At 37.4% G+C, this 13,368-nt stretch overlaps 1 protein-coding gene across 4 annotated transcripts in view; it reads right to left on the bottom strand.

The window, feature by feature from the left end:
- The window catches only part of PLXNB2 (plexin B2), a 331,034-nt gene that overhangs the window by 64,651 nt on the left and 253,015 nt on the right, over nucleotides 1–13,368 (bottom strand). For all 4 annotated transcript variants that reach the window (XM_044423441.1, XM_044423440.1, XM_044423443.1 and 1 more), the window contains 2 exons: nucleotides 9,341–9,501; nucleotides 6,655–6,803 (listed from right to left, as the gene is read on the bottom strand). In XM_044423441.1, the coding sequence (XP_044279376.1) occupies nucleotides 6,655–6,803; nucleotides 9,341–9,501 (310 nt within the window). The remainder of the gene's footprint in view (nucleotides 1–6,654; nucleotides 6,804–9,340; nucleotides 9,502–13,368) is intronic.

The following is a 13,368-nucleotide window of genomic DNA, read 5'->3' as shown; positions in this document are numbered from 1 at the left end:
GAGGGAGAAGGAGGAGAGGAGCAAATAGTTATTCTCAGTGACTGCCTGCCCGCCCACCTGGAAAGTCTGGCCTTGAGATAAGCATCTCTGCATCTCTCATCTCAGTGTTTCAGCATGGCCCACATTTCCAGGCACCCCCAGTTCTGCTTCACATTCCGATTCCTCTGAAGGCAGCCAGCAGTCCTTGAGAACAAGTGCAAAAGCAGCTATCTTTCTCACTCCCCAAAGCAGTCAAACAATGAACAATTGTTTGTTTATTTACAATTTAAAGTATCTATCTCACCCTTGCTGCACTGAGTGCTATCTTTTATTTAACAAAGAAAAAAGGTCAAACATCTAGACTAGCATCCCATTGTTTCAATCTGTATTGCACTTAATTTTACATTAGTCATGGGAAATTAAAATATTTCTAATGCCAAGACAGAAATGTTCTTTACAAAGTGAGCTTAACGTTGGGTTGAATCCAGACTTATTCATAGTTGGAAAAGATCCACTGAAATTAATGGTACTTCGGTTAGTAATAACTTACTTAATTCCCATTGCTTTCAGTGGTCTGGGTCAAAAAATAACTAGCAGACGCAGTATTTGAGTACAGAAGATGAGGTATTTTGTCTGTTTGTTTTGTTTCTTTAGTGTGCAGAGTTGTAAATGTTTGCCAGTACGATAATTCAAGACAGTTACAGTACTTCATCGAAGTACAGCTATAGCGGCTATTGTCATAATTGATAAGTGGTATCCAACATTTTTGGAAAGTCTGGATAGAGTTATTCTCTCCCAAAGCAACTTATAACTTCTACTTCATTCATCACTGTGGCAGATGGAAACTCTCTTCACATTGATAGCAAAGCTTTTGCTGAGAAGGTTTTTGTAGCCATTAACATGTACCTCAGCCTAATCATTAATTCTTTAAGGATCTGATATTTAATATCACGCAGGTGTATAGTTCTTGGGATTAAATCAGCTTATGTTTCTTCCAATATTCCTTAACAGGATCACAATGTCACCATATATGGGCAAAAGTTTTCTACCATTATACCTCCAGCACCTATCTTTTCCTTCTGGGAACATCCAAAAGATCCTGACTGTACTTAGTACCCTCCATCCCCACACACTTATAGAAAATTTCTCTAGAATTCACAGCTAATACATTCCTACATATTTTAGAGAAGACTTGATTCCATTGTTCCTCTGAGATATTTAGTTCTCTTTCCTGCTCTCTGATCCATTATCTCGCTCTCATACACATATTTATTTATTTATTTATTAAAAGATTTTGTATGCTGCCCTATTATATAAAAATCTCAGGACGGCTTACAATATTTAAAAGAACAATGAAAACAACAACAATTTCTAATAAATAAATTGAAACAGAATAATACATAAAACAAAACAGTAAATCACAAAACAAACAAGAGTGACTGAATGTTAAAAGTTGTTGATTTTAAAATATATTCATTTGTATAAATTTTTGAAACACTGTTCTCTCTGTGTTCAAGTTCACTAAAGTCTCTAAGAAACATGAGGCCTAGTCATGTCTACTCCTCCAGTTGCTTCCAGAATATAGTTTGAATGGCACTCATGGCAACCTGGCCCTAGGTGCAAGGATTGGTGCTATGACTGCCACTGGAACTACAGCAGAGCTTGTCCTCTCAGTTCCCAAGTATGTCCCTCGGGAATGATTAGCTAAGGAACCCTCTGAGGTCTCATGTACTCGGCTTCTTTGCAGCCCTCTCATGTCCTAGGATCAGCACAGTGTAGGTTACAGGTTTTGCTTAGCATGTTGCATACAATCTGGCTGTTAAATCATCATTAGCATCATCTATACTAGGGTGTGCCCACTTGTACGTCTCTACACTTCACCCCCAAAACATCAAGTGTGGGTTTTGATGAATACATGGTAAAAAATTTATTAGGAATCTAGACAAGAAGTACAGAAAAGGGTTAGCCAGTTTTAGAGCACAAAGCAGTAAGTGGTTTAAAGCGGCTGTTCTGTGGCAACTGGCAAATAAAACAACCCCCCCCCCCTCAAATCTACCCATTACTGGCCTATGTTCAGTTGCCTACCTGGCCCCTGGAATACCTGTGGTCTTTGTGGTACAGTTCTTCTTGTGCTTGGATTAGACCCTCCCTCTCTTTCTGGAAGAACCACTCCCTAACCTTGAACTTCCTTTCACAATGAAGTTGCTCCATCCTGCCTGCGTGTAAATTCAGAGAAACCTTTTGCTTGAGTCTGCTGACTGACTATTGAAAGGTACAAAAATGAAAGACAGACAGACAAGGCTTCAAGATGGTATCTTGAAGAATTCTCATTGTTTGAGCCTCTGGGCAATTGGCTTGCTAATGCGCTTGGGAGGTGTTTTATTGTGTGTGCTAAGTGAAACTGCTTGACTTTGAAATCAAATTTGCAAATCAAATGCCAGCATGCAGGTGATGCGGTCTTCAACAGAGACTGGCAATGGATTGTGAAATGGATGTTTCTTCCTCTTAGAACAAATTAAGATGGAGTTCATATTGCTGAGTGGGTCATTCCTGGCCAACCATAACAGCTTCTAATTTGCAAGTACTGGAAAAAGGGAAGGTGCCTATTAACATTTCTATATGCCAGTTGAAGATATGAATAAATAGCTCTCAGCGAAATACAGTCCCTGAATTTTTCCAACCCACTCACAAATCACAGTACTGCCTCATTTCTCTTGCTGCCTTAAACTCCCAAATATTAAGAACCAGGGTAAGAGGAAACTTCTGATTATATGTGTCTGAATCTTTCTTCTATCACATGTTCTACTTTAATTAATCTAGAGGCATATCAGTTCCTGCCTGATACCTTTAAATGGTTGGTTCCATTATGTTATAACCACTAATAAGACAGGTTGATAATAATACAAACTATTAGAGACTGAAAATCCTCTAGATTTTGTTTTACATTTTCAGCCTGTTACATGCTCAAGTTTTATTTAATGATCTTTCTCTGTATATGATTATGATATGACCAGTTTTCCAGGGTTCACTTTATATCCAGTCATAATCAGTTTCACGTAATTTGTTGAGAATTCCAGCTGATTTTAAAGGATCTTGCAATAAAAACAGAGCAGTTTCCACTTAATACTGCTTTACATTCACACTGATTTAGAATAATGTCTTTTATACCTGTTTCCTATTTTACCTGTTGAAACAGTATTTCAATATATTAAAAAGCAATCTATATTATGTGCACATTTAGGTAATGATGATATCTGACATCCTTGCCTCACATCTCTTGGTAGTGTTATTGTAGGCAACATTATGCATTATTTATCTTAGTAAATGGTGCAGTATAAATAAGCTGGATCAAATTCAAACTTGCAAGAGTATTAGACATCTCAATGGACTCAAATGCTTTTTCAGCATCTATAAAATGGATGCTGGCTATTTTCTCTGTAGATGATATATCAATTTTACCATTTTCTGAGTGTTATAAGCAAGTTGCTTTCTCTTCATAAAGTCTGTTTTGTCTGTTGTTATTTTATTCACTCTGTTGTTCATTATTGTTATCCTAAATTTATAATGGAGTTTTAATAATGACAGTGTTCTGGTTTTTCATATTTTTCCTTGTTTGTAGATCATAAAGGTATGCCCTTTACTCCAATAGTTAAATATCTTTTTCTTAGGAATGCCTCAGCAAATATTTTAACCAGTTTTAGGGATCATAAATCACTAAACTCTTTACAAAATTTGCAAATAAAACTACCTGGGCTTAAAGCTTTACTGTTGCCAACTTTTAAGTTGCAGGTTTTCAATTAACAGAGCTGCCACTAATTGGCCCTGATGGTGTCCAGTAAGCAAAAGTAATATGCACTAGCCAAATCATTACAGATTTCTTCTTCAAAGGTTTATTAGATTTATATAGATTCTTATGAAAAAGCACAAACTCTTTAGCCATTTCTTAATTTATACATATTCTAACACTATTTACAACTGTACGCAGTTTTTTTTCTGGGTATCTTCTTTATCCTTCAAGAAATTTGTTATATACTTCCCTGGCCTGTTCCCATATCCTATTTTTGGGTCTAAGTCAAATGTTGCTTTAATATTAGAACAAACATCTATTAATATTAATTTATCATTAATATTTGGCTGTGTCTATCCACTGTTTAATAATTTTTGTACCTCTGTTTTACAGATCAGTTTCTGCTTCCTGAATTCCTTTCAAAATTATATTATAGTTTCTATTTCATTCCTCCTTCAGGCATATCCCTGCTGTAATAAATAGTTTTTTATGTCAAGCTATAAATGCATCCCAAACTAATAAAGTATGTACCACTGATGGATCACTAATAATAATAAAAAGTCTAATACCTTCTCTCTTATCAAACCCCTATTTCAGACATTTCATTTCCATCTAATATCTATTTTTCTCATGAAAAGTTGCACTGCACATTTCAAGAGTGCATGATTTGCAAGGACATATGAGCCTATAACAACCTCATCTATTTTACTCAATAAAAGTGGGGGCATAAAATATAATCTATCTTGCACTATGTTCTTTGTCTACAAGAATAGAATATATAATCTTTCTGCTCTAGGTCATTATGTCTTGATTCATCTGTTAAAGGTTGATTGTGAATCTTTTATTTTTTTAAATATGTCTATGATATGTTATTGTAGCATCCAAAACTTGGTGGAACTTGGCATGAAGGTCTTCTGCTGAGATTATGTCAGTTTCCATCCAATGATAATGTAGAATTGCATGTCTGCAGAACTCTTATTTGTTTGAATTTGGTGTGTAAAAACAACCTAAAGTTAACTTAATATACCCCCTCCTGCCATTTTTCTTAACAATAATGATAACGTTCCTCAGAGTTTTTCAGTTCTGTACTCATAACAAGATAAAGTAATTTCTATAGGCAACTACAACTTCTGTTTTTTGTAAAGGAGGATTTATGATTAAAAATTCCATTGAACATTGCCCTAAGAAATTTTTCACCGTCTGCTTCTGAGTGTATTCTTCAGGGAAAAAACACATATCTGTCTTGTCCTAACTCAAGGTCCTTTTATTCTCCTTCTTGTGTAAGAAATATGAAGATTATCTATGTGTATTGATAATTTTTTTCTTTGTTCATTTTATGTTTTAAATAATATATATTTCTATATCTGTATCTAGATACAAAGGAGATTCATGAAAGAGAAAGAGTGGAGGGAGGAAAAGAGATCAAATCCAAGTTATTCTTCTGGTTCAGTTAGAGTCCCTCTTCTTTTTCAGTGGTTTATATGTCAATCAGTTTACAGTCTTTAGCTACCACCTTCTTCCTTCCTTCCTTCCTGACCTCATCCATTTCCTCAATACAATCCTTTTGTGACTCTGATTTCTTATTATCTGAAAAGGGAATCCTCACTTATATGCAATACCATCTTTGTTTAATTGTAGTGTGAGGAATATTTGATCTTCCTTCTTTGTTTTAATATAAGAAGTGATATGTTACCAAACAAAGACATCTCCATACCTTCCATGTTTCTATGCTGAGATCAAAAAGCTTCCACAATAATATTCTGTGTGTCAGATCTATAAACTTGGTCAACACATGTTCAAGTGCTGTATTTTTTTTTTCAGGAAACCACTATTAATCTTAAAGTTCATCTTTCATCTCAGCCACTTTGGTGTACCTAAAATAATCTCCCAAATAGCTTTTTTAATTATTGCCCTGAATACTCTCATTCTAGAATATTCACCTTCATTTTTGAAACTCTTAATTCTGATTCCAATTCCTGAATTCTGGGGGAAATAAATTCTGTATATATCTCCAATTGTGAAAACTCTGTCTTCATCTACTACAGCAGTAGGCTTTGAATTGTGTAGCAGCCATCTTATGTCTGTCCGAATAATGTGTTATATCTTTATATTTGTTCATATGCAAAACTAATCCTATACTGCTATCTCATTACTTCAGATATTTAGGATTAACAAGCATTATGAACATAAGGATCCACTAAAAATTCACCTATAAATTCATGCATCTAAAATAATAGGAAAGAAAGTTAAAATAATCCAGACCAATCAATCATTTATCAAAATACTATATGTATTTACAAAATCTTTCCATGTAACTTCAAATGGTAAGTCTGTGCTTGCAATTATATCCAGGCTTCCCCAAGTAGATTTGCTTCTGACACATTCTGTGTGAAAACTGCCAAGTTATGGGAGGTGGCAGAGCCCTCATAAGCACATCTAGGTTAGGTTCTGGAACTCCTTGTCATAAGATGTTTTGGGAGCTGCTGATATCTGTTCTTATCTCCTATTCATTTGGCTAACATCAAGTTGTAAATATTTAGTGTATAAAACTTGGCTGAGTGACACCACTGGAAATGTTCACAAAGTACAACTAAGAAAGAGAACTTACTAATGCATTTAATCTGAAATAAACTGCATCTGGATAAGCAAAGAGAAAACTAGCATTGTATTTGTAAGGTCATAAAAATAAACATCAGTATTAAATATCTCTTAATTACAATTATAAACCACATTACAATAAAGATAAATATGACAGTTGTCTCCAGAAGCAGAGTTCAATGCATATTAATAGACTTAGAATTACTTGCATACATAAATGCCAGACCAGTCCTTGGCATATAGATCCCTCCCTCCCCTTCAACAATTCAAAACATTTGACAATTACTTACCTGGTAGAAACAGAGTAAAATTCTTCTCTAAATATACATTCAGTGCCTGCTACCATTATATTTTCAACATCTTCAGCTTTTATGCCCAAATTGGATCCCCTTATGGTCACCAAAATTCCCCCACTGAGTGGTCCATTCTTTGGTTCGATCTAAGTATACAAAAACACATTGGAAAAGTCACAGGAGAAAGTTAATAACCAAGTTGTACCTTGAAGCAGAAGCTTCTCATGACTAGGAAGGGCAGCCAAAATAGTTCAGAGTACATGAATTCCAGATGAAGGATGAAGAAGACATGCAAATTTTGAAATTACAGCATTTGGACAGCAAGGGTATGGGAAAGGGGTGGTAGGAGCTTGACATTTTATCACCTCTTACATGTATGTTTTAGAAAAGTGACACTACACTGTGGCTGGCCTAGTTTGTATAATTTAACTGGCCTTCTTCCCAAGTTATTGCAGCTTAGTCTGCTTCTGTATAGTTCAAGAATTCTTCAGAGCCCTGAGGGATTATTCTGTTGCTCTGATACCTTCCCCTAGGAATCACACAGCTTCTGTTCTTTTCGTTCAAGAGACAGTGCCCCACTTAAGGGAAAAAATGCACAAGAGCTTAACTCATTATTCCGTAACAAGAAGAGCACTTTGTGGCCCTCCTGGAGGGGAAGGAAAAAGAGCACCTGACAAGATCATTTCTGAACGTTCAAGACTACATCTTTTTTACTCTGGGATAAACATTTTTTTACTCTTGTATATGTGAATATTATGCAGCATTTAGGCACTTCTTAGAAGCAATGGTATTTTTGTATCCCAGAGCAGCAAAATTAGTAGTAGTAATTGCATTGTAGAACTGACAATCTACAGAATCATTGCTTTTTGAAACCTGTAGAACGGTAGTGGATTGTTGACTGGAAGGCAGTGTGGGGATGGGTGGCTAAACCAGCTGTATGGGAATTGTTTTGAGCAGTAGGACTATATCAAAGAATCCTATAAGGAATTAGTTTTCCATGGCAGTTTAAGAGACAGTGTTGCATGCATTTCTTCAAGGATTTAAGTGTTCCAAAACATTGTGAAAGAATTATATTCGTCAAGGTGGTATGGTAAGACAGGGGGCAGTTTATGCCTAGGAATGCTTGTTGGGATATTTGCAGATCCCTAGAAAGCAAAACTGCACAGATCAAGGGCACAGCAAACAGATTTGCATGTGGGTTCTTAAATGCTTGCACTCCTTCCTGTCCTAAGTGATAATGTAGTTTGGAAGTCTGTGGGACAGGACTTGTTGCCTCTGCACATGAATACCTGAGTTCTGAGTCATATTGCATGGTACACATCAGAAGCGGTCCATTCTAGAAGTAGGAAGACAGAAACTGAGGACTGCAATGATGGATGCTTGAGTCAGCAACCCAGAGCTTTGCATGCACTTCCCATGACCTCTTGCATTATGTGGGCTGCATATTGTTCAACACTGTCAATTGCCTTCATTATAAACTGACAGTGAACATATTTTTACTATGGAATTTTAAGTTAAAAGCCATTCCAAATAGTATAAAATCAATATTAAATGGCAACATTTCAAATACCTAACTAAAACAGAATCCTATTATAGTTTATTGCAACTCAGTCGCTCATCAGGTTATGAGTATTATATATAACATTTCTGCTTAGCATTTTATTTGGCTTATACTCTTTCATGATTGTTTCATGATGCCTACTTTTTTGAAAAGTAAAGTTTTCAGGATTTTATGGGGGGGTTGCTATTCATATGGGGGGTCTTAGCACGCAGAGAAACCTTTTAAGGAACTGTGCTTACTGAAGTTCTTGCTGTTCTAAATCTGGGAAAGAGCTAAGCAGTTTGACATGTTGAAAGGGAACTAACATGTTTCTTGAGCTGTGGATCTTTTTATCACAAGAAAAACTACTTTTTCAAACCCAAGAGGCCAAAAGATTTTTTTTTTTTAAATAGCTGTTTTGAGAGGGACAGAGCTGCCACCTTTCTGTTTCTTTTGTCTGTTCTGCCGCAATATTCGTTGGATTTGTTAAGCCAAGATTGCTATACCTTAACCAGTCCGTTGTGTTAGATGTTATGAAGAATAAGAAAGAACCAGCACTGATTGGCTGCATCTCTGTATGGAAATTAAGTCCTGTCTGTTAGTTGTATGGGAAATACTCCTTCTTGTGTTGCCCTGGTAACATAGCTACTATCATGCCAGTACCTGGGATTATGTAGGCAATGAAAAGAACCTACAGTACTACCTAGTGGTACAAGGAGAAATATGGATAAAGTGTTCCAGCACTTTAAGATAATAGGGAAGAAATCCTTATGAAATGGCTATTAAGAATTTGGAAATATACTCTTTTACTTCCTACAAGAACTCTGCTAGCATTTATCATATGGTACTGGGGTGGAGGAACTCAAAGACCTCTAAATAATGATGGGTTTCACCTACAACTACAGCCACATGCCAATGGTCAGGAATGGTGGGAGCTGGAGCTGCACATTTGGGAGGCCATTGGGTGTCTGTTAGGAAGTTTGATGTAAGTTCTTAAAGAAAACACAGAGATGGTCTATATTATGGGGCTTGATCAACTAAGCGAAGATACCTCAGAGTTCCATAACTCTGCAGTTTGAAGTAATACTCCAACATATGTAGCATTTGGAGATGGTACTGTGAAATGATGCAGAATTCTCTTACCTCTGTAATGACTGGAGCAGGGCAGTTCCTGGTAGAAGCTGAGCACCGTTTTTTGTAAACACAGCTATCCCTGTCTTCACACCAGACACATTCATACTGAGGATCAGCAGCAAGACACAGACTGCAATCAGCCCGACCATAGGAGCAGCTATATAAAGTCACTGTAAACATTGTAAACAAGTTCAATCTCAGTTACTGCTCTACAGTCCAAAACCAGTCAAAGCCCACATAAGCCATATAAAATATTTATATGCTATCAATATGTATTTCAAATGTGGAGGAAAATAAGATAATGGTTCCTGCATAAAAGATGACACCCTGGAGATGACAAAGATAAGAAGCAATGCAACAAGGACAGAAAGGAGCAAAAGGATGACTTTCAAGTTAGCTTATTCTAGCTAAAACTGACAACATGGAAGATTAGAAAAAAGTTAAATAGAAGCCCTTTTGTTAATTAAATACGGTGGATTCAGTTCAAACATTTTTCCAAATTAAATAAATGTAGCTTGATGAACAAGAGACTTTTGAAAAATTAATCCAAGAGGTCATTGCCACACTAAAGTTGCCACAAGTTTACTAACACTATAACATTATGAAACTAAAATCAGAATTCAAGCAGTGTAACCAAGCAAGAACTTTCTCTCACATATTCACATAGATAGCAATATGTTTCAATCTATTTCTCTACACTTTATTTTTAAGTCTAAGATCCAGGGAATCCAAGGAGTGTGGCAGGATGCACCAGAGGTTGACAGATGAGGTCAGAGACCATGCAGGGGTGGGCACAGCAGAGCCTACAATTCCTGATAAAGATTGCTCTGCCACTTCTGGTTATCATGACCATGAATCATCGAGAAAGACAGAGTGCCTCTTAAGCCCATAACAGTTTTGCATTTGTTGAGGGATAAAGGTAACTAGAGCTGAGTATGTGATATTTGAAAACATCTTGAAACAAAATGATACAGAGCAAATCAGTAGAGAATAGCAAGGCCATGTGGCGTAAATCCATAATGCTCTAATTAGGAAAACAGACCAGCAATAAGTGTTCAATTATGATTGTTTTTGCACACTTTTATGGTCAAGGCAGATAACTGCCATCTTAATTGGAAGTAGTTAGTACTTTAGTAAATAGTGTTTTAGTACTATGTAACTATTCTGTGAAAAAGAAACTGAATTCATGTGTGTGTGGTGGAGGGGAGGGAGATTTTTGATTATTTGGCAAGGTAACACTATCATTAACCTTACTGTCTAGCACTAGGAAAAAAAAGTCCACCAAATTAGTGCACTTTCAAACAGCTCACATGATGCTTGAAGAATTCTTACAATGCATCACTGTGCATAGAAAGCAGTCTATTTAATCCTGTACCACCTTACTCAGCATATCACACTGTGTTTATTCAAAGTAGTGTTAGCTTGCTAGCTAAGAATAGGTTTATTTTTACCGAGAATGAGAAATTTGGATTTTGTTTCCTTTCTGCTTGTATGGCACAGTCTATCAGCTGCTGTGTTACAAATTCATTCAAGGTAATATGGTTGTATACACGAAGCCAAATAAGACTTGAACCATTTTTTTCGGTGATCAGTGAATAACTTAATGGTTAAAATCAGCTTCATTAATAACTTGAGTTTACATGTTGAGTCTACATGACCGGCAGGTTGCGAATGGAAAATTCTTCAGGTTAAACAAAGAGAGTTGTCATGGAAATCAATGACAGGACAGCCTCACAATCTCCAAATCATTTTTAGTAGAGTTAACTAACTTCATTTGGAAGGTATTTGTAAGAGCCATGCAACTGACTGGGTGGGGAGGTTTTCTTCCTTCCCTGTTATTAGATGGAGCTAGAAAGAAAAGCCTCCTCATTCCTCTTACATTATGTCTACTCTTTTGAAACATGGAGACATTTACAATTCATTTAAAATAAAAATTTAACTAAATAAGCTGTTTGTTTTGAAGAATGCTATGAATAGTCTTTCTTCTTCATCATTGTACCCCAGTCAATATTTTGTTTCAAGAAGGCGTTTCATGACTCACAGAATGGTTCTCCAGCATAGAGGGATAATTCAGCAAATATACTTTCCTTTTAACATCTTCTGAAAGTTTCTTAGTCTGACAGTTTCAGATTCACAGGCATTATGGATGCTTTGCATACAGTACAATGTCCTTCCTTTTCCAAGAAATGTAGTTTTATCTCTTTCTGTCCCTGTTTCACATATGAAGGTTCTGCTATACTTTACTTTGCTATTAAAGAGGTAGCTAGCCTCTTGTTTTGCTTATCCAGAACGAAGTATGGAAGGTCTGCTCTAGTCTGGAAGTCTTCTGTAGGGGGTTCAGAGGATTTAAACTTTTGCGTCCACTCTGACCCTGATTAGGTCTGTTCCCCATGCCTGCAGTTGGCATTGTCAAAAGCAGAATCCCTTAAAACAGGCATGTCCAAAGTCCGGCCCGGGGGCCAATTGCGGCCCGTTTTCAAATTTCGAGTGGCCCACAGCCTCTTCTCCCGGCCGGCTCAGCCTGTCACTCATTGCCGCGGGCTGGTGTTTTTCCCTTCACAGCACAGCGGTTCCTGCAGCTGTCCCCTGCTGCCTCCTGCTCCTTCAAGGCTGGTGGTTATATTTCACCAGAAGATGGCAGTAGACCTGAGTCAGCACTCTCGCCGCGTGACCCTTGTGACACAAGGCTTGTGTGCCCATTTCTAAAATGGCGACTGTAACTAAAAAAAGGAAAGTTGACAGCGAGGGCCTCCGCTTCCAAGACAAGTGGAAATTGGAGTATTTTTTCACTGAAATACGAAACAACTGTGTCTGCCTAATTTGCCAAGAGACTGTGGCTGTTTTCAAGGAATTCAATATCAAGAGGCACTACCAGACGAAACATGCTAACTACAACAGGCTAACGGGGAATGAACGCGGCGAAAAATTGAAGGAACTGGAAGCTGCTTTAACGGCACAGCAGTGCTTTTTCACAAGAACCCGTGAGTCAAATGAAAATGCCACAAAGGCAAGCTATGAGGTGGCAACACTGATTGCCAAGCACTGCAAACTTTTACTGAGGGTGAATTTATTAAAGACTGCATGATGAAAATGGTGGAGAAAATTTGTCCTGAGAAGAAGCAAGAGTTTGCCAATGTTTGCCTGGCTCGTAACACTGTGGTACGGAGAATTGAAGACGTTTCATCTGATATTAAGAGACAGTTAGAGGCAAAAGGAGTGGAGTTTAACTTTTTTTCGTTAGCCTGCGATGAAGCATGGATGCATCTGAAACCGCTCAGTTATTGATTTTTTTGAGGGGAGTGGACAATGACATCAACGTGAGTGAAGAGCTACTTGACCTCCAGAGCCTTAAGGACCAAACAAGAGGAACAGATTTATTTGTTTCTGTTTGTTCCACCGTAGATGACATGAAACTACCGTGGAATAAAGTCACTGGGATTATTACCTGCCATGGCTGGTGAGCGAAGTGGATTATCAACCCTAGTCTGTAACAAAGTCAGCGAAGAAGGCGGCAAAGCTATAAAACTCCACTGTATTATTCACTAACAAGTTTTCTGTGCCAAACATCTGAAATATGATCATGTTATGAAACCGGTGAGGAAGGCTATTAATTATATTCACTCCAAAGCCCTGTGCCACCGCCAGTTTCAACAGTTTCTACTTGACATCCAGGCTGAATACGGAGATGTTGTGTATCACAATGAAGTAAGATGGCTCAGTCGGGGATCTGCACTGCAGCGCTTCTACTTTCTTAGGGAGGAAATCGGACAATTCTTGGCAAAAAAGGGACAACTGATGCCAGAGCTATCTGATCCTGTTTGGCTGGCTGATTTTGGATTTTAGTTGACATAACACGACATCTGAACGTGCTGAACACAAGCCTTTAGGGGCAAAATGCAGTGGTAAGCCAACTGTATTCACATATCAATGCCTTTGGGAAGTGTATAAAACCATTATTCACTATCTTCTCCCATTCCATAGCTGGCAAAGAAGGAGGTTTACAGATTTTGGAATCTATGCCCTTCTTCCCCAACTTG

This window comes from Varanus komodoensis, unplaced genomic scaffold (genome assembly GCF_004798865.1).
Source record: "Varanus komodoensis strain SLA01 unplaced genomic scaffold, ASM479886v1 scaffold13_3, whole genome shotgun sequence".
NCBI lineage: Eukaryota > Metazoa > Chordata > Lepidosauria > Squamata > Varanidae > Varanus > Varanus komodoensis.
Note: the sequence above shows the minus strand (reverse complement) of the source record. Positions and strands in the feature narration are given on the sequence as shown.